General features: G+C 41.7%; 1 protein-coding gene across 1 annotated transcript in view; it reads right to left on the minus strand.

The window, feature by feature from the left end:
- Nucleotides 1-19,888: 19,888 nt before the first annotated feature.
- LOC120932173 (homeobox protein EMX1-like) overlaps nt 19,889-24,491 on the minus strand; it is a 49,639-nt gene continuing 45,036 nt past the window's right edge. The window contains exons 2-3 of the mRNA XM_040344377.1: nt 23,689-23,873; nt 19,889-20,469 (exon numbers count right to left, since the gene is read on the minus strand). Of these exons, the coding sequence (XP_040200311.1) occupies nt 20,302-20,469; nt 23,689-23,873 (353 nt within the window). The 3' untranslated portion in view covers nt 19,889-20,301. The remainder of the gene's footprint in view (nt 20,470-23,688; nt 23,874-24,491) is intronic.

A 24,491-nucleotide genomic window follows, 5' to 3' on the forward strand; every position in this document is an offset into this window, starting at 1 on the left:
GAAACCAATAGCCGCCCCCTCCTCCCGGACCTCCCGTACACCGTTCCCGGCCGTCGCATGTACCGGAGGGGGTCCCGATCGGACCCCCGAACCGAGGTAAGGCGGGGACGTACCTATACGCCCATGTGCCTGTACGTGCCATATTGTGGACGTATATGTACATGCGGTGGTCGGGAACTGGTTAAAAACCATGCATTAAAGTATAGCTGCAAGAACCCATTAACAAACAATTGCCTTAATACTTGTTATGATCTTTAAAGTTGGATAGAACCATTTTATTATTTCATCAGAATGTAGTAAACAGTGTCAAATAGGTAGTGTTAGACTCAACACGTTACTCGGAATGCCGGTTTCTGCTTCTTCAGGAGAACATGGGGTCAATATTATAATACGCTTTGTGAATGGTTCCCCTTTTGGGACCAGCCTTGAGAAAGGGGTGAATGCCTGGAAACATGTTACCTAATTCCCTTGAGAGCTGCACACGTGATCCTGACCAGCTGTGTGCAGCTTGTTTGTGGGAGTGATCTGATCCCTATTACCCCAATTCCAGCTTTGCCTTTGCCAGCCGGCCGGTGTTATTCTCAGGACTCCCACTGGGCTGCACTGTGCTGCCTTTGGGGCTGTGCCCCTCTCTCCTCTATAGACCCTGTGCCTTTGTGATGTTCTATCTGGAGTAAATGATGGATGGATTTCCAGATGTTGTCACACTGATGCTTACATACTGGAATGTAAGTGGATATTATATTTATGTCTATAAAATCAAAATCTAGAACCATGCTGGAATGTAGTGGGACTGCCTTCATCCCAATATCAATAGAAAATGTAATACCCTCCAAAAAAGGAACGGGGGGGGCTATTATTGGCACAGCAGACAAAATTAACTTAAAAAATGTATATATATATATATATATATATATATATATATATATATATATATATATATATATATATATATATATATATATATATATATATATATATATATATATATATATATATTTAAATATATATATATATATATATATATATATATATATATATATATATAAATATTTATATAAAAGCTTAGTCTTTAGTACAGAAGCAGCAATGTATAAAATGAATTAAAAACATGAAGGCGGACAGTACAGTATAAAATAAACACAGTGCTGGTAATGGAACATAACCTTGATCATATATTCAAATTACAGAGAACACTGTTGCGAGGATAGAGATTGTTTGTTTTTCTTCAGGGATGCTCGTGTAAAGGCAAGGATGTTCTAAGATGTAAAGACAGCATAGGTCACATATAAATACATCTATAAATAAAGATTAGCATGAGAGTAACAAGGATACAACCATGCTGTGTTAGATATGGACATGTATTTGGGCGCAAATTGTAAAACCAAATGGAGATGCAAATTGCCTCACAACCAGAGCTTTTTTTCTCAGAAAATAGGAACTCAACCACGACCCCGTTCAAATTTCACAAACAGTAGAAGGGTCTTAAAGGGGCAATAAATATCAGAATTGCATTACATACAGAATGCAGGGTTCAGGGGGTTACACACAGAGTGCAGAGCTGTCACTTGTAAACACAAAAACCAGACTTCTGTGTTTACAAGTGATTATGGTGAGCAGGCCCCCCCAAGGGTCTGAGCCAGAGGTGGTGGAACTGAGTTCCCCCAAGTTCCCCCTGAAAAAAAGCCCTGCTCACAACAGAGACCACATGGGTTAAGGCCGACCTGACCCCCCAAGACAAAAGGCTGCTGGGGCTGCCACAGGTTGTAATGACTCAGCTTTTATTTATATACATTTTTGGATTTTATTTTGTAGTTTATTTAATAGTCCAATAATGGCCCCTGTTCCTTTTTTGGTGGGTATTGCATTTTCTATGTCTATAAAAACAGTATTTTATAGTTTGACACCTTTCTGCACTCCATCTCTGTGTTTTCATTACCTGTACAAAAGAATACATGACTAATAAATTAATACAAATATATTAAAATTGAACATTTGGGTAAAATGAATTCATAGCCCCAACAAGGTAAATCTGGTGAATATGCGGACTTGTTATATGTATCTCTCTGTAATAAATTCATATTTTTGAAGCACAAGTTTCATTAAACCAGCATAACTTTCTTCATGAAACCAGTAATTAGATGGTTAATATAGACCTGGCCTTTCAGAATGAGTTTCCATTGAGCACTCAACCTACCCCTCCCAAGACAATTTGTTGAAATATTTTATAATGTAGGAAGGTATAGTCTTTGAAGTTTAGAAAAAAGGATATACCTATAATTTGTTTTCCTGAGGGGACACAAGACTGCATTTACCTCCTGACAGAAAACTGTGGACAGACGAAAAATGATTGCCAGTATAGGCAGTCCTAGCAGGATTAGCAGACACCATCAACGTACAGTGAAGAGCCCAGGCATGTGTCAATAGGCAAACCTGTTAGTAAAACATAAAAAGAGAATAAAATGATGATATTGCTGCAGGTCAGCATGACACATTTTTCTAGAGTCTGACTTTTTATGTTAAATGCATTCAGAGTTTAGTAATTGCCTTTGCCTACAAGAACAAAGAACAGGTCAGATTCTCTGAACTGAACCATCAAGTTTTTTCAGTGCGTAAAGACAGGAGAATGAAGATAAGTTCATGCAGTTAGTGTATAATCTGATAAGCACCCTACAACGATGTTCTTTATGGAAAGAGCAAACCATCTGGTTTTCAGGTTTTGGGACTGTTAGTGGAGTAAATCGTTTTCTTCCTATAGTTTTTTTTTTTTATCAGGGATTGCAAACATTCTCTAAGGCTTCATATACACTGCTGCTGGTAAATGGACGTTTAGGAGCAGTTGGGCGTTTTTTTCAACTGCCCCTAAACTCTCCTCTATACATGTATACAGGGTCATTTACAGTCGTTTCTAGGCAGCTGAGTTTAGAAGCATTTTTGGAAAGCAAAAAATGCATTCAGGCTGGATGTTCAGAGGCATTTGAAACGCCTGTAAATGCATGTAAACGCGTGTAAACGCGGTAACTCGCGTTTACCTGCGTTTTGTTTACAGGCGGTTAGTTTTTTTGGACTATTTGAAAAAAAATCGTTCTAAGCGCAAACACGTCTAAACGCAGCTAAACGCGCATGTAAAAGTGGCAAAACAAACGTTTTTAAAAATCGGTTACTATCTGTCAAATCGTTCATGAGAGGTTGTAAAATGTCCTGTGTACATTAAGTCTAATAGTGACCACTTTTCCATGCAATGTGAATTTTAGTCTCACCATCCTCTTCGCTGTAGCTAACTAGAACTTTTTATGAAAGTTTTATTAAATACTTTAGCATGTTAAAGCGTATCTCCTCTCCCCCGCCGGTCTCCCCCTCCTACTTTAGCATGTCTCCTCTCCCCCTCCGGTGCCACAAATGGCACCTTTCGGAGGGGAGGGGGGACAGGATACCTGTCTTAGACAGGTATCCTGTTCCCACTTCCGGGAGTCCGCGCTGTGGCCCATGACATCACTGAAGGGGCCTCGCGTATGCACAGTAGGACTCCCGGTGTGAAGCCATAAGGCTACACTGCCGGGTCTCCTTACCCGCAATGGCGGTGGCAGCGCGCGACAGCTGATAGAAATTTCAACTGTGGTGCTGACATCGCTGGACTCCAGGACAGGTAAGTGTCATATTATTAAAAGCCAGCAGCTGCATTATGTGTAGCTGCTGGCTTTTAATTATTATTTTTTGGGTGGACCTCCGCTTTAACAAATAGTCTAAAGAGAGACATCAAATGCCAAAAAATCTCTAGCTTTACAATAGACTTATCACAGCCGTCAATCCTGAACAAAGGTATTGATTTACTAAAGGCAAAAAGACTGTGAACTTTGCAAAGTTGCTCCAGAGCTTAGTAAATGAAGTAAAGCTTCACTTGGCAAAGAATACCCAATCATGTGCAAGAAAAATAAAAAAAAAACATTTTTGCTTGCACGTGATTGGATGATGAAAGTCAGCAGAGCTTTTGAACATTTACTAAGCTCTGGAGCAACCGCACTTTGCAAAGTGCACAGTCTATTTGCCTTTAGTAAATCAACCGCAAAGAGTAATCCACAAGTTAGATCAAATAAAAAGACAAAGGGGTTGATTTACTAAAACTGCAAAATCGGAGGCAGCTGTGCATGGTAATCAATACGTTTCTAAATTCAGTTTGTTCAATTAGGCTTTGACAAAAAAAAAAAATGGAAGCTGATTGGTTTCTATGCAGAGCTGCACTAGATTTTGCACTCTTCAATTTTAGTAAATCAACCCCGCAGGCTAACTTTTCCCAACTTAAAGAAGAATAATATGCCTATTCTCTGTGGTTGGCTGTTGGTGTTGTATCACGGCCACATACTGTAAGCTGATATCATGTTGTTGTACAATTTTTTTTACAAAGTTATATAAAGAAAAATAGAACACTAAGGGGTTGATTTACTAAAGGCAAATCCACTTTGCACTACGAGTGCACTTGGAAGTTCAGTCGCTGTAGATCTGAGGGGAAGATCTGAAATGAGGGGAAGCTCTGCTGATTTTATCATCCAATCATGTACAAGCAAAAATGCTGTTTTTTATTTTCCTTGCATGTCCCCCTCAAATCTACTGCGACTGCACTTCAAAGTGCACTTGTAGTGCAAAGTGGATTTGCCTTTAGTAAATAACCCCCTAAGTAACAGAATTCGATAGACTAGCGTTTTCAGAAAATGCCCCTCATGGGGCTAGTTAACAGAAAACAACAGAAAAAAGTGTGATGAAAAAGTAAAGAATAAAAAAAAGAAGGAGGAAGATGTTAAAAGGGAAGTATGTTTTTTTTGTTTGTTTTTTTGCTAATCATACATACCATGGTGCACTGAGAACCGAGCCCCCGAACACCACTGATGGCTCGGTTCTCACTCCTCCCCGAGCAGAGCTGGTTTGCTTCGCCCCGCTCATTGGAGCGATGAGAAGTGGAGGGGCAGGCAGAGGCTGTCTTAGCATCTCAGCGGCTCGCTGAGACCGTCATCAATCAAGGCGACTTGGGAAGTCGGGATGACGCGCTGCCTCAACTGATTCCTGTGACTTCAGCGGAGAGTATAACCGAGCCCCCGAACACCACTGATGGCTCAATTCTCACTCCTCCCCGAGCAGAGCTGTTCTGCTTCTCCCCGCTCATTGGAGCAATAAGAAGTGGAGCGGTGGGCAGAGGCTGTCTTAGTATCTCAGCGACTCGATGAGACGTTGAGACCGTCATCAATCAAGGTGACTTGGGAAGTCGGGATGACGCGCTGCCTCAACTGATTCCTGTGACTTCAGCGGAGAGTGGACTTCAGACCGCTCTGCGCTAAAAAAGGGTCACAGAAGAGCTAAACTAATTGCACTCCTGTGACCCAGAGGAAAAGCCCAGCCTAAAAAGCTCAGGCTGGCCTAAATATTGGGTTCGGAGGCAGAAGGGAAGGGAAGGGTTTGGGGGGGGTGCAGCTTTGAGCCATGCAAAGACAGGGCCTATTTTTCATTTGCCATTAGCAGGACCCCCTTTCCGCCAAGCATCTGTTGTAAAGAGCCCTGTGCAATGTTCGCCACACTTTCATTCCCATTGATGGAGTGATCTCCTGCACAACGCTTACATTAAAGAGTGAGAATGAAGCCCCGTACACACGGCCGAGGAACTCGACGTGCCAAACACATCGAGTTCCTCGGCGTGTTCAGTCCTGGAGCCGCCGAGGAGCTCGGCGGGCCGAGTTCTCCCATAGAACAACGAGGAAATAGAGAACATGTTCTCTATTTCCTCGCCGAGGTCCTTGACGGCTTCCTCGGCCGAAAGTGTACACACGGCCGGGTTTCTCGGCAGAATTCAGCTCTGAACCGAGTTTCTGGCTAAATTCTGCCGAGAAACTCGGTCGTGTGTACGGGGCCTGAGAGCAGAGTGGCTGATGCAGGAGAGAGAGGAGCATCATGGGAGCAGGTCCTGAAAAAATCCAAAAATCCACTGGAGTTACTTTGTAGCGCTGAACACCAATTCTGGGGGTATTTTTCTGCCCTGACACCCTGGGGGTATTTTATTGCACTACCACTAATCTTGGGTGATTTGTGCTGCATTCACAACAAATTTGAAGTTTTTTTGCTGCACTGAACGTCAATCCTGTTTTTCTTTTATTTTTGCCATCAGGTATTTTACTGAGCTCAAAGGATTCCTGGGACAGCACTGACACCAATAATAGTGGTATTTCACTGCACCAACACCAATCCTGGGGGTACTTTTTTGTCTTGCAATGACAGCAATTTTTGTTTTTTTTACATTGACACCAATCTGCTTCTCTCAATTGCTTACAAACATTTTTTGGTAGTCTAGATTTAATAGGTTGCCCACCCTTCTTCTATCTAATTGATTGGTGCTGACATGAATACTAAAGCCAGCCATAGATGGCTGGAATCTTGACCAGTTCATCGGGAACTGGCCAAGTTCGAACCATATATGGGCAGAGATAGATTGTACCCAATCTACTTGGGTACAACCAACCTGTCAGATTTTTCATGGGATTATTGCCAGCATCTATAGGTGCTATCTATAAACATTGTGTGCTCTCCCAGGAGAGCTCCACCCCTGCTGAGAGTAACGCAATAACCCTGCAGGAGGGATTGACCCTATCAACACTCATTGTGTTGATAGGGGAATTTAGTGATTTTCTTTCCTGCAAGCCTGTGGTTGCAGGAAAGAAATTCACACCATCTATGGCTGGCCTAAGGCTTTGAAAAGAACAAGTTTTGTCTGCTGATGTAACAATAGTATTAATGTTGGTTATCGTAAGGTATGTACGGGTGACTGACTTTGTTTTACCACATTACAGACTCATTATCAGTAGTATACTTTCCTAACAAGCAATAGGGTCTTGTAAAATTATGAACAAATGTTACTATTGTATTTGTAATGAAGTAGTACCAACATGAAGGAGGTTAATGTACAGGGACACCTACACAGACTTACACAGACACAGATGAGGCAGCAATCGGGGGTAGCAAAACAAAGTACCTTTTAAACAGGGAGAGGGCTTTTGCATTCTCCAAATATCCTGTAACATCTTGTAGTTATTTGACTTGTCTGCTGTGTCAGCATCATCCTATACATCAGGGATGTGCAATTAGCGGACCTCCAGCTGTTGCAGAACTACAAGTCCCATGAGGCATTGCAAGACTCTGACAGCCACAAGCATGACACCCAGAGGCAGAGGCATGCTGGGACTTGTAGTTCTGCAGCAGCTGGAGGTCCGCTAATTGCTTATCCCTGCTATACATCCTTACGGGGGGGTTAAAAAAACAAACAACATTTTAATCCAATATGTATATCAACAGATGGGTTTACCAGGGCAGTGGGATGTATTAAATATATAGGGATGTCCTCTCAGTTTAAGACAATGAGAATTCCAGGTTATTGGTGTACCATGATTGTAAGGTATGTACTTACTATTTTGCAATAACTAACAAGAATAATTAGATTAGTACAGGCATACTACACTTTTAAATACACAATGGGGTTTTATTTACTAAAGCTGAAAAGTGCAAAAATCAGGCTCACTTCTGCATAGAAACCAATGAGCTTCCAGGTTTTATTACCAAAGCTTAATTGAACAAGCTGGGGTTAGAAGCTCATTGGTTTCTATGCAGAAGTGAGCCTGATTTTGTACTTTCCAGCTGTATGAAAAAATGCCTCTTAGCAAATAAATGAATAATAATAATAGAATTGGTTGTACCATCATCCAGGAGATTTAGTATATAGAGATCGGAGAATTGGTCCCCGAATCAAAACTCCAAAAAATGGGGGGGTTTACGGGCAGTTGGACTATCATGGTACAGATAAACAAATAAAGTAAGGTATAAATGCACATATGTAAAAAGAATAGCTCAATTTTATTAATCAAAAATGTATAAAAGACAATACATTCATATATAATTAAAAACATTTAGTGGCAGACCATACATATCACCAATAGACAAATCCCCGGGTAGGGGACATGGGTCGCGGAGGGCATCTCGACTAGTTTCGCGTTGTGAACCGCTTCGTCAGGAGAATGTCTAAAGCCCCTAATAGACCCGGGATACTGATGGTACCACAAATGAGGGGTCCCTAGCGGCGGACATGGGGGGACGTGCCATGGATGGACTAACTGCAATGTGGAAGTGCAGTGTAAGGAGGTCAGACCCAGGGAGTAATATCAATAATGGGTAGATGACATAATTTAAGGGGCGCTGTGGGATAAACAACGAGTTGCAGAGTATGGGTAATACACCGCGACAAGACCCAGCTTAGTGTACTGGGTGATGGTGATCCCTGGGCCCAAGATCCAGCTTTAGTAAATAAACCAACCCCATTGCATACTTAAAAGTGGGGTATGCCTGTAATCAATTATTACATAATTACCACTTTGTTTTACTATAATGTAGTACTGTATTCTAAACCTTCCTACATAAAAATTGTGATTGTTTCCACTGTTTCCACATCACACATTACAGTAACTACAAATTTTTGCTTCAAATGCTGTATATTACACCCTTTATGTCGCCTCTCTGTATTTTGTTCACAATATATATATATTGAAACATTTACCACCTTTTTAAAAACAGCCTTTGTAAAGATGAAAGAAACATTGCATGGCTAGATATGAATATAAAAAAATGCCATCAAAGAAACAATTGTATATGGTGTGATTATTTGAATAATTGTAGAGCAATAAACCTTCATAAGCAGACATTTGTCTTTTCAAGTCGTTTGTCCACAGATTTAGACAATGTCTCAAATAGACAATCATCCCAATGTGTTCCACAACCTCTTGGAACAGTGTATCAAAACCATCAAGGAGCAAAATAGTGCTATGAAGCAAAAAATGCTTATGAATTAAAAGGGAGGTCCACCCAAATTTTTTTTTTAAAGGTCAGCAGCTATTTTACCAATACAGCAGCTGCTGACTTTTAAAAAAATCGACACTTACCTTGTCCAGCGCTCCCGTGATGTCGGCAGCCGAGGACGAGCAATCGCTCTTCTCTCGGCTGCCCCCACCACCATTCTCGGTGAGGGAATCAGGAAGTGGAGCGTTGCGGCTTCACTGCACGGTTCCCTGCACGGCGTGGTTCATTCTCACTGGTCCCCGCTCTCTCCTGGGAACAGTGACGGGAAGTGGCATGACTCCCACAGGCGTCTATGCCCGAAAGTGGGTGCAAATACCTGTCTTAGACAGGTATCTGCACCCCCCTCCCCCCTGAAAGGTGCCAAATGTGACACCGGAGGGTTCCGAAAGGCGGAAGTTACATTTTTGGGTGGAACTTTGCTTTAATGTAAGATGCTGACAGCTCCCTCCTGCTTCTAATTGGCAATCACTGTCTTTATGAGGGTGGTCATAGTTCTGGTGTCTTTCTTTCTTAGGATACTTCCAAGGCACATGCCCATACCATATTTTTGGTAAAATAAAGAATGCTGCTCAAGCATCTTCATGCATGCCTGCGATGTCATTGGGAGGCAAATTTAATCTTGCTTCTAGCATTCAGATATCGACAAAGCAAAAATGTTCCTCTAGTCTTTTATGGCACTTTAATACACTTATCACTTCATCCTAATAATCATAAGTTTGCTGTTTCCTTTTATGGTTAAACAACTTATCACATTGCTATAATCTTTTTATATGGATTATAAACTGAAGGATTTATGTAATAATTGGTTGTGGAAGGAATCATTTGAATTTCCATTATTTCTTATGGGGACATTTGCTTTGATATACGAATGCTTTGGATTACAAGCATGTTTCTGAAACAAATTGTGCTTGCAGTCCATGGTTTTACTGTATTAAGAAACAGACAGATCATGCAGTTTGGGTAGTAGAAGGCCAATCTGGACAAACTCCAAACCTTGCTGCCAATTTATGCAGTTTTCTCAGAATTTACTACACTATTAGACGACCCCCTTGTGCGGTAGTATTGCCTTTTAAATTAAACGAAGAGACCGCCGCTGCCGGGTGCTTTGTAAGGCTGTATGTAGTCTGTATATGCGCCGCTCAGCCAATCCCGATGCACTGTGTTGATGACAGAGCATGCTAAGCCTGCTTGGATAGGAGTAACAACATAATGTAGCCTGCTCGGATTGGCAGAGGTTATTACTCCAATCTGAGCAGGCTTAGCATGCTCTGTCATCAACAAAGTGCATCAGGATTGGCTGAGCGGCGCAGAATACAGAATACATACAGCCTTACAGAGCACCCGGCGGGCTGATATCGATAGAGCAGCTGCTTCACCCGCCGTGACCCCCGGTTTTTGGCTGTGTAATTTCGGTGGAAAAGGTCGTCTTATATGCCGGAAAATACGGTAGCTGAATTGAAATAGAAAAACCTTAAAGTGATTGTATTTTCATATAGCCTGGCAAAGTAAAAATGGACTTTCACTGTATTGTTCATTTAAGCACAAGAGACTCCATCTTGTTCTGCAATATTGAAATGTGCTCTGTAACTTTCACTTAACACACAGACACAACTGCTATAAACTCTCTCTAGCTTTGCTCCCCCCCTGTCAAGGTTTTACTTTTGCAATTGTTCTATTCGCTAACTTTTATTAACATATTTCTATTTGTTAGTTTTTAATAACATCGCATACGACCCCTTTATTATCTATGTATAAAATTACATGTAATAACAAATTTTGTCAGAACGGACATTTTAAACACTGTGATTGTGTCCTGTGAAACTGTTCCTCCAATTGCAGAGTTAACTTTTATATATAGAGTCTTAACCAATATTTCCACAACACAGTGTTGTAGGAAATAATGTGAAGGGTCGATGTTCTCTTAACCAGTGTCTCTGCATATTAAAATGGATGTCCACTTTAAAAAATATAAAACTGTGGGGTTGATTTTAGGGCTGTGCAAATTAACTTTTAATTAATCGATTAATCTTTCATTTTTTTGATCGATCAAAATCTTTTTGATCGATTAAAATTCTTTTGATTGGTACTCACCTCTCTGCCGGCTTCTGGCCTTCAGGGAGTTCCGTCGGAGATCCAGTAACATCACGGACACTGGCGGGGCTTGCCGTGTCCATCTGAAGGGCTCCTTTGCTGTGCCTTCATATCTGCATGCTGGCGGGACCTTACTATCTGCCACACACAAGGGCTGTTACACTTCCCTCTATCAACCTGGGATTCTACAACCATCCAGTGGGAATGGTTATGGTTCCCTTCATGGGACATCTACATGCAGACGGACTGATGTTAACCTCTCCGCATCTGGATTCAGCAGTGGTATCGTTGTACATTTGTGTATTTTTATAGCAGTATCATACTTAGCTACATGTTTTTATGACTGCTTTTGGTACCGTTTGGTATTACTCGCACCATTTTTACAGTTTATGTAGAGACATCGATTTTATCTCCAGTGCAATATTTATTTGGTTACCTACTTGAAGACTATAAAGGTTTTAATGCAATTCCCATCGAGTGCTGCCTTTGTGTGTTTTTTGTATCCTGCTATCCATTTTTCCAGTTGTTGGTAGCTGCACTGGGAATCAACCTGCAAAAAGATCAGCTAAAAGTAGTTGGATCTGTATGTGCGTTATAATTAATCGAAATTAGTCAATTAATCGATTTAAAAAAAAAACGATTAATCGAACAGATCAGTAACAGCCCTAGACTTGATTTACTAAAACTAGAGAGTGCAAAGTCTGGTGCAGCTGTACATGGTAGTCAATCAGCTTCTAACTTGAGATTTTTTAATAAAGCTTTGACAAAAAAAAAAGGAAGCTGATTGATTTCTATGAAGAGCTGCACCAGATTAAGCGCTCTCCAGTTTTAGTAAATCAACCCATGTGAGTGCCTAAGGAGTATGCCTTGCTTGACTTTAAATGGAAAGAAATGGCTGTTTCCACGTCTGATTAGAAAGACAGATGTCAAAAACCCCAGAGTCATTTCCTTTATTGTGCTGGCTTAAAAGTCCTAAGTAAATGAGAAAATTGCACAGATGGGGAACAGGGAAAATTCTATGACTCCTCCAGCAACATGGACTGCTAGCCACAGTTTTATCAGTATCTATCCTATGTCTACTCTTCAGGATCATGGGAATTCTGCTTATACTGGGAGCCTGTTGCCACACAACCTACATGTGTGCTGCTTCCTATCGGAGTCAGAAGACACATAAGGGTTGATTTACTAAAACTGGAGAGTGCAACATTTGGTACAGCTGTGTATGGTAGCCAATCAGCTTCTAACTTTAACTTGCTCGATTAAGATTAGGCAAAAAAAAAAACTGGAAGCTGATTGGCTACCATGCACAGCTGCATCTGGTTTTCCATTCCCCAGTATTAGTAAACCAGCCCCATATTGGTGGTAACCAGTGGCAGCCTCTCCATAAGGCGCCACCCCCCTAATCCATGCACCTTGCCCCAATCTCTATGCAGGGTGCTGGATTCATGGATTCCAATTTTTATTTTATTTTTTTAAGCATGTGATTAGAGCCTGAGGCTCTAATTGGCTTCAGAAAATGGTGGGCTCGGGCGCAGAGCACTGTGCCCTGAGCCTACCCAGTTGTGTGTCAATAGCAAATTAATATTTGCTATTGTCTTCCTTAATCTCCTCTTGCCTAATCAGGAAGCGGGTCCTGAGACCCCGATTGGCCAGGAAGTGTTAGGACTCACTTCCTGTTCGGCCTGGAAGAGAAGCCCCTGCTCTTACCTCGGAAAGCTGGAGCAGCAGTCCTGCCCCGGATCATAGTCATCTGCTCATCCGTCTCCCGGCAGTGCAAGTGAGGAAGGGGGTGGCTATGGCAGTGCGAGTGAGAGGGGGGATTTGCGGCGCTGCGGGTGAAAGGGGGAGGTTTATTTGCCACCCCACCCTAAAATATTAAGCACCAGCCACCACTGGTGGTAACTATCCTGTCCAAGTGCAACTGATTGTGTATGAGCTTTTAAAAAAAATTCTAGTAGTACAGTGTTGCCAAAATGTAATTTACTACATTTGTATAAACAACTTAAATAATTATAAAAATGTTACTTATATCACATTTACAACAACCAGACACATGGGATACGAATAAATGCTAAGGCCATCAAAAGACATGTTTTTATCTTACATGCATTTAAATTGTTCCATGCATGTCATATAATAGCCCCATGGAGAATGAGCCACCAAGCTGCCTCATCTTTGGACAGCCAGTAAAAACAGTTTGGAAATAGCTAAGACTTACTATCCCACAACCCAATCAATTTTTTTAGCCAGTTTTCTTTTCCTTGGACATGTTTTTCCGATCATTTGTATTCCATATATTGTTCAGTTAAAAGGCACACAAATATTTGTATCGTACCACAATTTTAGATTCCATATACTGATTTTTACAGGAATAAAAAATCCGAAATTAAGTGTTTATTTTTTTGTTTAGTGTTTGATCTGTGATGAATAGCCATTTACATTCAAAACATCTTGTTTGGAAAAGTGCAATGTTTCCTTCACAGAATCCTGGTGGTCAGACTATTGAAAATTGGAACAAGAAGATCTAGTGTTCCACATAAACTATAATTGTTTTTGTTTTTTTTAGAACACCTGTCTATATAAGGTCCCACAGTTAACAGTGCATGTCAGAGCACAAACCAAGCCATGAAGTCCAAATAATTGTCTGTAGACCTCCGAGACAGGATTGTATCGAGGCACAGATCTGGGGAAGGTTACCGAAAAATGTCTACAGCATTGAAGGTCCCAATGAGCACAGTGGCCTTCGTTCTCAAAGTAGCCTTTATTCTCAAAAAATAAATAAAAAATAAAAAATGATAGTTTATGTTGCTATAGCCAACCTCTATCTTCTCTCATACTCTGTTTATTATAATACAGCACTGCTGTATGTTGCCCTTCTGTCAGGGTAATTCGATTTTCCACACAAGCTGCAAACAGCACAGCTGAGATCTGCAACTGAACATCTGCAAACTATACAGGAAATGTTTCTCAAAGCAGTTTTCAGGGATCACTTACAGTTCATTTTTTTCAGATCTCATCGCACAATCACAAATAAAGTAATTAGGCAACATCAAGCAACACAGCTTTGCAACTGCGTGAAGGTTGGAAATCGGGACCTGTTGGTGGTTTGTAAGAACTGCATTTGGGAAACACGTATATAAGCTAACCTTTTAGTATTGTTATCTACAGTGCATCCAGAAAGTATTTCCAGCGCTTCACTTTTTCCACATTTTGTTATGTTACAGCCTTATTCCAAGATGGATTAAATTCACTATTTTCCTGACAGTTCAACAACAATACCCCATAATTACAATGTGAAAGAAGTTTGTTTGAAATCTTTGCAAATTTATTAAAAATAAAAAATGAAAACAAAATCACATGTGTATAAGTATTTACAGGCTTTGCCATGACACTTGAAATTGAGCTCAGGTGCATCCTGTTTCCACTGATCATCCTTGAGATGTTTCTACAACTTTATTTAAGTCCACCTGTGGTAAATTCAGTTAATTGGACATGATTTGGAAAGACACACCGGTCTATATAAGGTCCCACAGTTAACAGTGCATGTCAGAGCACAAACCAAGCCATGAAGTCCAAGGAATTGTTCGTAGACCTCCGAGACAGGATTGTATTGAGGCACATATCTGGGGAAGGGTACTTAAAAATTTCTGCAGCATTGAAGGTCCCAATGAGCACAGTGTCCTCCATCATCCAGAAATGGAAGACGTTTGGAACCACCAGGACTCTTCCTAGAGTGGGCCGCCCGGCCAAACTGAGCAATCGGGGGAGAAGGGCCTTAGTCAGGAAGGTGACCAAGAACCCGGTGGTCGCTCTGACAGAGCTCCAGTGTTCTGTGGAGAGAGGAAAACCTTTCAGAAGAACGACCATCACTGCAGCACTCCACCAAACAGGCCTGTATGGTAGCTTGGCCAGATGGAAGACACTTCTTAGTAAAAGTCACATGAAAGCCTGCCTGGAGCTTGCCAAAAGTTACCTGAAGAACTCTCAGACAATGAGAAACAAAATTGTCTGGTCTGATGAAACAAACATTGAACTCTTTGGCCTGAATGGCAAGTGTCATGTCTGGAGGAAACCAGGCACCGCTCATCACCTGGCCAATACCACCCCTACAGTGAAGGATGGTGGTGCCAGCATCATGCTGTAGGCATGTTTTTCAGTGGCAGGAACTGGGAGACTAGTCAGGATCAAGGGAAAGGTAAATGCAGCAATGTACATGAGACATCCTTGATAAAAACCTGCTTCAGAGCGATGTGGCGAAGGTTCATCTTCCAACAGGACAACGACCCTAAGCACACAGCCAAGATAACAAATGAGTGGCTACGGGACAACTCAGTGAATGTCCTTGAGTGGCCCAGCCAGCGCCCAATTGAACATCTCTGAAGAGATATGAAAATGTCTGTGCACCGACACTCCCCATCCAACCTGATGGAGCTTGAGAGGTCCTGCAAATAAGAATGGGAGAAACTGCCCAAAAACTGGTGTGCCAAGCTTGTAGCATCATACTCAAAAATACTTTTGGGCCTTAAAATGGTGCCTTAAAATGGTGCCAAAGGTGCTTCAACAAATTAATGAGCAAAGGCTGTGAATACACAGTACAGTACATGTGATTATTTTTTGTGTTATTTTTAAAAAATTTGCAAAGATTTCAAACAAACTGCTTTCACATTGTCATTATGGGGTATTGTTTGTCGAATTTTGAGGAAAATAATGAATTTACTCTATTTTGGAATAAGGCTGTAACAAAATATGGAAAAAGTTAAGCGCTGTGAATACTTTTCCAGATGCACTGTATATTTTGGGTAGTAAAGGACAATCTGAGAAAGGAAACGGAAAACTTTGTAATCGAGTAAAGAAACTGAACCTATTCTGAGGTATTGTAAATGGCAGGGCTGCTCTAATAGATGAGTGGATATTTTGATCAGAGGTTCATGAATGCTATTTACACTAGTGACAAATTCCCTTTAAAAAAATGTAATGCCATATTCTTAAATTTCTATTGTTTTTTTTATAGCATTAATAACAATGTATAAGCTCTTAAAAAGCTTATATTTTCCAAATGCTATAAAAGTGTAAGGCCCCGTACACACGTTCGAGGAACTCGACGGGCAAAACACATTTCCCATTGAACAACGAGGAAATAGAGAACATGTTCTCTATTTCCTCGCCGAGATCCTCGTCGGCTTCCTCGGCCAAAAGTGTACACACGGCCGGGTTTCTCGGCAGAATTCAGCTCCGATCGAGTTTCTGGCTGAATTCTGCCGAGAAACTCGGTCGTGTGTACGGGGCCTTATACTAACACTGAGTATATGTAATGGTCAACACCCAGCAGCAATATTGCATGCTCTGAAAACTATTCCTGATTGTGGAGTCCACATGGGGAGTCACTATGGACAGCACAAGCTGTAGTATTAAATTCAACTCACTGCAGAGCAAACAAATTCTAAGTTGCTGATCATGTGTAATGAGCCATTCACCTCAATCCATCTCTTGGACATAAGACCCAGGGGAAAGCATTAGGAATGTAAGCCTTGCTCTCCATTTTGGAGTTGGTGTGTAAAAGTAAACATTCTTTTGAAGCTCCCTATTCTGTTACATTCCATGCTTCTTGATCTTCTCCTCCTATGTCATTATTGCTTCCCATAATTCTGCTACCTGAGATGTAAAACCTCAGAATACAAGATTTAGTTGTATATGTGTGTCATCTGTTGGGATTGGAAATGTTCTTCTTGTTGGATACCTTAAATAGCTGAGGCATGTAAATGTCTAAAAGGAAACTGTATTTAGAGAAATATGGAAACTGCCGTTGGCCCATTACTAACTTTCTTCTAAAAATACTAGATCCTTAGCTGCTTTCCAGATTACTGACCTCTAATGTCTAGTGACATTCAGACACATTTCACACTGAGGTGCTTTTCAGGTGTTTTTATGCAAAAAATAGCACCTGAAAAGTGCCTCTCAAGCCACCCCAGTGTGAAAGCCGGAGTACTTTCACCCTGGGGCGGTGCGCTTCCAGGACAGAAAAAGCCCTGCAAGCAGCATCTTTGGGGCAGTGCGGGAGCCATGTACACATCGTTCCTACACCACACTACGCCCATTGAAATGAATGGGCGCCACTTTCAAAGCGCCGTAAAACTGCTTTGAAAGCAGTGCTAAGCATGCAATTTTAAGTGCCCTGATAGCAGCGACAAAGCGACGCTGTAACAGCGGTAAAGTGCTGCTAAAACTAGCAACGCTTTACCGATAACTCCCACTCCGCCCCAGTGTGAAAGGGCTCTAAAAGAAATGCAGAACTCCAAATTTGTTTACCTGTTCTTATGATTTAGAAAGTATGAAAGATTTTGTTTTCATCATGTTTCACCCCATAAACCAGTCAAATGCAATACATACTCTCTGTTACAGATCTATCTTTGTATATCCTGTTCCTGGAAGGAGGGTTTCAAAGTGTTAGCCTTCTTTATACAAATAACACCCACTTTTGGAAAAGGATTTCCCATGCAGACTCAGGGGCCATGTGTAACACCACCCCTGAAGCAGCATGAGGTACACTCCTTGAAACCAGCCTCATTTGTATACAACAACTGAACTTCTATAGCAGGGGCGCCCAAACTTTTGAAGAGTGAGGGCCACTTAAGTGACTTGGTAACAAGTCGCGGGCCACAATGAGCGGAGCGGATGACAGGTCTGTGTCAACTTTGCATATGCAGAGCGAACACAGACACAGCCCGCTCTACTCTATGGGACCTCGGATCTGATCCACCCAGAAAGAAGGGTACTGATTGGAGGTAGGCGGGTGTAAATTGATACCAGCCTGTTTACATCTGACGCTCCATAGAGGTGAATGGAGGGTCTGATTGGGTCCCCCTGAAAATGGACAGACGGACCCGATCAGATCGATCTTGTGAAAGGGTTCTAAGGCTGCTTTCATACTGATGCCCTGCGGTTTACCCCCACCCGTGTTCAGCACAGTGCAACTGTGGCTTTCCTGCAAGTTAGTTGAAATTTGCCGTAGACTTCTACTATATTCTTTAGGTGTGGTGTACTTTCTGAGGTCGCACCAAAACTCCTGTATTCTGGAGTTTTTTTGTGCTTTCAGAATGTGCACTAAACCGGTAGGTAATAGCAGAGGTCTATAGTCCAGTACAGGTAACACGCAGTTGCACTGTGCTGCACCTGTGGGTCAGTGTGAAAGCAGTAACCACTGGGTTTTGCTGGCTGTTGCTGTCGCAGTGCACTTGGTATCGCTCTGCATGTGACAGGAGCTGACGCCTTACAGAAAGCGTTAGATTATGCGGCTCTCCTCTGCAGCCACTTGTTTCCTCTTTTACTGGCTCCATTCACAACACTGATGCTCTGAGATGGCGGGTTGGCAACCCGCGTTCTGAGCTTGCTGACCCGCCATCCCAGAGCAGATGGTTGCGGGCCACATCAGAGGGCCAACGGTTGGGCATCTCCATTCTATAGCGTTTCTTCTGGATAGGGAGGAACAGGTATTGATCTGTGCCAAAGTACACATGGGGGGTAATCCACAAAAGGGATACGCCGGCGTATCTACTGATACGCCGTCGTATCCCTGTTTTTATCTATGGAACTGATCCACAGAATCAGTTTACCATAGATAGGCAGAAGATCCGACATGTGTAATTGAATTACACTGTCGGATCTTAAGGATGCAATTCTAGGCCGGCCGCTAGGTGGCGAGGCCATTGCGGCCGGCCTAGAATATGCAAATGAACACTTACGGCGATCCACGAACGTTCCGACGGGCCCGTCGCGCTAAATCTACGTCGTTTACGTCGAGTTACACCGCGTAAAAATAGGGCTGAGTCCTATTTGACTAAGCCCTATTAAGTATGGCCGTCGTTCCCGCGTCGAAATTTTAAACTCCACGTCGTTTGCGTAAGACGTTCGTGAATGGCGCTGGACGCCATTTACGTTAACGTCTAAGAAAATGACGTCGGAGCGACGTCAGTTAGAGCAATGCACGTCGGGTAAGTTACCCGACGGAGCATGCGCAGTACGTCTGGCGCGGGAGCGCGCCTAATTTAAATGGAACTCGCCCCATTAGATTCGGCACGCCTTGCGCCGGACGGATTTGAGTTACACCGCCGCAAATTTCCAGGTAAGTGTGTTGTGGATCGATACCTAACTTAGGAAATTTGCGGCAGTGTAACTTAAATCACTTAAGTTACGTTGCGCTGCTGGGCTGTGGATTTGGCCCATGGTTCTTAACTCTGTGTACTCTGCAGGCATCGAAATATGAACTCAATAGTCTCAAAAAACAACCAGAATTCACCTGCTTACTTGATAAAAGGAAACTGAAATTGAAACGGATTCTTTGGGTTAATGTATTTTTGTAAATAGATAGCACACTAATAAAAGCAGAACTCCGGACAAAAAAAAACTTTGTTTAAATATATTCTTCATCAGCCACAAAGGATTTATATCCACTTTGTGAGCTCCAAATGCCTTTGAAAATAAATCCAGTCTAAGATCCGACAGGTGTAATTATGTAATTGACACCTTGTAAAATTAGCAGTGACATCATCAGCCTGTGTGTGTGTGTGTGGGGGGGGGGGGGGGTCCAGCAGGTCTTCCCCTATAGGCTGCCTGCACAAAACTACAGGAGGGGGCGGATACAAGACTATTCACCCTGCACAAGGAGAAAGAGCAGCAGTGAATGGTCTTTATTAAAAGAAGCTCCTGCACAGAGGCAAAATTTCATGCTGGATTATTGCACAGATCTGGAAGAAATACACAATTACACCAAGATAGAAAATCAAGAATACACGTGACTCTTGCGTTTAGACAATATTTGATGAGATGAATGTGTGGAGTTCAGCTTTAAATGGACGAGATGTCCGTTCCCATTATCTAAATTAACATTCATGTGCCCTGAGGACAATAAATAACAATAATAGCATATTTGTACATATTTAATAAGTTCCCCCCTATTGCCACATATTCATGTTTAAATATATATTTACATCAACTCTATCTAGTACACAATGGGGATTCCTGAGGTACAAGTTTTGCTGTTCTGTTATCTTTTGACTGAGAGTTCTTGATCCATTGGATTAAGTTTATATTGCATTCAAGTGTAGAGCGTTTCACTATGCTTGGCCAGTGCTACGGTATTTTGCCAAATTTTCATTTGCAGGACAAATCGATATCCAGAAGACCCTGGTTGTTGCCAGTGAAAGTACTGAAGTTGCAGACCCAATGTTCATGCTGCAAGTGGAGTATATTTTGACTTCATTTCCTGCAGTTGGCATACAGTCACCTGACATGATAGTCTGCATGTATAATGTGCCTTTTGTATGTCCTGTCATGTCATTCATCTGAGGTAACATCAATGTCCTTGGAGCTGTCCTGACAGGTTGCCATTCTCCATCTGCTGACATGCTGAGTGCTTTTTCTTTTTTGCTGTGCGTCTGGACATTCCTCTTCTAACTTTTGACGTTTGTGTTTCGTTCTTCTGTTCTGAAACCATACCTTTACCTACAAAAAGAGTGAGATTTTTAGTATTCAGTAGGGATGAGTAGAGCAATTTTGCCCAAATTGATTTAACCACAATATTATTGATTTTGCCATTGAGTCAGCTAATAGGTTTATCATGTTTTCTGCTTAGATGAAATATGCTTGAAAATTTTCTAGGCGGTAGGGTCCTTGGCAGAAGAGACTTCAGTAAAACCTTGGTTTGAGAGTAACTTGGTTTGAGAACGTTTTGCAAGACAAGCAAAATGCTTTAATAAATTTTGCCTTGATATACAAGCGATGTCTTGATATAAGAGTAGCGTCATGTCACAACTGAGTATAAAAAAGAAGAGAGGAGCCTCTAAGTGTAGCAATATGGTTACATTTAATTAAATTTACAACATTTAGCAACTTATTGCTACACATAGAGGTGCCTCTCTTCTCATTTATACCCTTTAAAAAAAATGCTTTGATATACAAGTGCTTTGGATTACAAGCATGTTTCTGGAACGAATTATGCTCGCAAACCAAGGTTTTACTGTATTTACAATAGGAAGCGATAATCAATACCAATAAAATGTGTGAATATTTAATTACATTATGCAATAAATGTGACATCAAATTAAAATAAGTAAACAGAAACACCCACTCTCATCATAGGCATAGACTCTAAGAGGTGTTTTGCAATAGGACCAGCTCCCTGCTAATCTATTTATGGCAACCTCACCTGACAGAAATTTCAGGCTGCTTTTATCTGATGTGTCCAAGAAGAGTTTTCAGGCTGATAACAGAGGAATGGTTCAGGAGGAGAGAGCTATGGGACTTAGCTCTTTGAAGAGAGATAACAAAATCCTGCTGATTTATGTGCCCAGCTCAAATTTCATGAATTTGTTTTACATCCACTTTAAATGAATACTCACACAGTTTGTATCGCTTTTAGAAAATCAGCCACATTTTTTTTTTTTCGCCAAAAAAACTCCTTCCCCTTTTTCCTATGCTGCCATTGTGCATGCACAATGTAGTGTAAACTACCGACACATCTGTAAGATGCTAAGAGTGTAGCTGTGTGCCAGGATAATGTAATTCTAGCAAGCATGTAAACGTGTAATAACAACATTGGTGGCCAATCAATAGCCAAAGAAAGAAGCACTGGAGCACTGAGGGAGAACTCGGAGCTGTCAGTGCTGGGGAAGGATAAAGTGGAAGGTAAGTCTAACATAATACACTATATAGTCAACAGTATTGGGGCGTCTGCCTTTACATGCACATGAATTTTAAAGGCACCCCAGTCTTAGTCCGTAAGGTTTAATATTGAGTTGGCCCACCCTTTGCAGCTATAACAGCTTCAACTCTTCTGGGAAGGCTGTCCAGAAGGTTTAGGAGTGTGTCTATTGGAATGTTTTACCATTCTTCCTGAAGTGGCTTTGTGAGGTCAGACAAGTTCCTCTAACCCAAACTCGCTTATCTATGTCTTTATGGACCCTGCTTTGTGCACTGGTGCGCAGTCATGTTGGAACAGGAAGAGGGCCATCCCCAAACTGTTCCCACCAAGTTGGGAGCATGAAATTGTCCAAAATATCTTGGTATGCGGACGTCTTAAGATTTCCCTTTACTGGAACTAAGGGGCCAAGCCCAACCCTTAAAAAAAACAACCCCACACTATAATCCCTCTCCACTAAATGATTTTTACCAGTCCAAAAAGCAGGGTCCATAAAGACATGGATGAGTGAGTTTGGGGTGGAGGAACCTAACTGACCTGCACAGAGTCCTCACCTCAACCCGATAGTATACCTTTGGGATGCGAGGCAGGCCTTCTCATCCACATCAGTGCCGGACCTCACAAATGCGCTTCTGGAAGAATGGTCAAACATTCCCATAGACACACTCTTAAACCTTATGGACAGCCACCCCAGAATAATTGAAGCTGTTATAGCTGCAAAGGGTGGGCCAACTTAATCTTGAATCCTACAGACTTAGGCCCCGTACACACGACCAGTTTCCTCGGCAGAATTCAGCTTCCGACCGAGTTTCTGGCTGAATTCTGCCGAGAAACCCGGCCGTGTGTACACTTTCGGCCGAGGAAGCCGACGAGGACCTCGGCGAGGAAATAGAGAACATGTTCTCTATTTCCTCGTTGTTCTATGGGAGAACTCGGCCCGCCAAGGTCCTCGGCGGCTCCAGGACTGAACTGGCCGAGGAACTCGATGTGTTTGGCACGTCGAGTTCCTCGGCCGTGTGTACGGGGCCTAAGACTGGGATGCCATTATGTGCTTGTAAAGGCAGACATCCCAATATTTTTGGTAAGATAGCGTATGTAAGTTTTTCCACATCAAACATCTGGCAGTTTAATTCTGCTATAAGTAAACCCTCCCATGTTGCTTAGCAAAGTGTTCTTTGTATTTGCGATTTCCTCCTTAATTTATTTTGTGTATTTTATTGTTACAGTATTTGACTTTTTTCTTACAGAAAGAAAAAATTAAATTAAATAAAGTTGAAAGCTAATTTAAAACAACAAAGTAGCTGCATTGCTGCAGTATATATACAATGTTATAAATGTTCTATATGCAGAACTCAAAAACGTATAACACAACCCTAGCAAAAAAAACTTAAAACCAGGACTCAAACATCAAACTGGATACTTTCCAAAAAGAATTGTATACCAGAATATTATATATTTCCATTATTTTAGTTGTATATTCTTATGTTATTCTCGGATCCCAAGCTTCACAGTGGTTCTTGATCAGTAAAGGATCTGTTTAGCCTGATTTCTGACTAAAGTACCATATGCCGAATTACAACTGTAGTACATGACCTGAGGGACTTCCGGAACTGCGGTATATGAAAGGCTTCACAGTCAGGTAAATACTGAAATGAGAAGCTCTCTGTAAACAAAAACTCTGTGCACCCTTAACAGTCCTCCCCTTAATTGGCCCCATATGATCACCTAGACAGCCCCTTAAAGGTGCACAAAGATCTACTTCAGTAAAAACAATAGTAGCTTGGCAGAAAAATAAAACTGTCCTAAATAGGAAAATTCTGTAAAAGCGCACAAGCCCCAAGAGCACTTACTGTATATTATGTGTAATCACCACATATTATCACTAACCTGAATTGTAATGAAAGCCTTTAAGCTCTTTACATGTATGTGGGATTCAATGTGTAAATTAAATAGGTTTGTATGATTTTCCGTACGCCCTCAGGCTCTGAGCAAAAAAAGTTACATTTCTGTAGTGTATTCTATACCTGGGTCTCTGTGAGGCACAGACTGTTTGCAAGCTGTTTCCTTTCTGTTCCGACTACATAATGGTTCTTTTCAAATGCTCCTTCAAGGCGTAGCAGTTGCGAGGGAGAGAAAGCAGTTCGTATTCGTTTAGGTTTCCTTGAAAAGGGTCCCTGAAGCAAATAGTTTTCTGTAGTATTCTCCTCACCTTTAGAAATAGAACATAAATAATATATTATTTAACAATAACATTTTTATATTTTACACTGTTAAAAGTAACTGAGATTTACCTGGCCACAAAACCAGTGTTTGCAGCATGCATCAAAGTTGGTTATGAGGAAACTTATGAGGGACTACATCCCTGCAGGGAGACCCATCATCCGAGCTGTTCTGGCTGGGGGTTAGTCAGAGTGCTTGCCCCCTCCCTTGGGACTACATCCCTGCGGGGAGACAAGCGTCCCAATGGAGGGGGCGAGCACGCTGACTAACCCCCAGCCAGAACGGCTCGGATGATGGGGGCTTGTCTCTCCACAGGGATGCAGTCCGAAGGGAGGGGGCGAGCACGCTGACTAACCCCCAGCCAGAACAGTTTAGATGATGGGGGCAAGCTTACTGAGGAGGAACAGGAAGTGAGAAATTCCGACAAAGAAAAAAAACATTTAAAAGGGAAATCGAAGGAAAAGGTAAGTGAACCAACAATGTACTAGCTTAAGAAAATAAAAACGAACCTTTACAACCCCTTTAACTTCCCCGCTCCCTTCAAAAAAAAGATAAGCCCTTTGAATTCAATTTCCTAATTTGGCTATTTCAGAAATTTTTGGCAATA

The sequence above is a fragment of the Rana temporaria genome, chromosome 3, assembly GCF_905171775.1.
Source record: "Rana temporaria chromosome 3, aRanTem1.1, whole genome shotgun sequence".
NCBI lineage: Eukaryota > Metazoa > Chordata > Amphibia > Anura > Ranidae > Rana > Rana temporaria.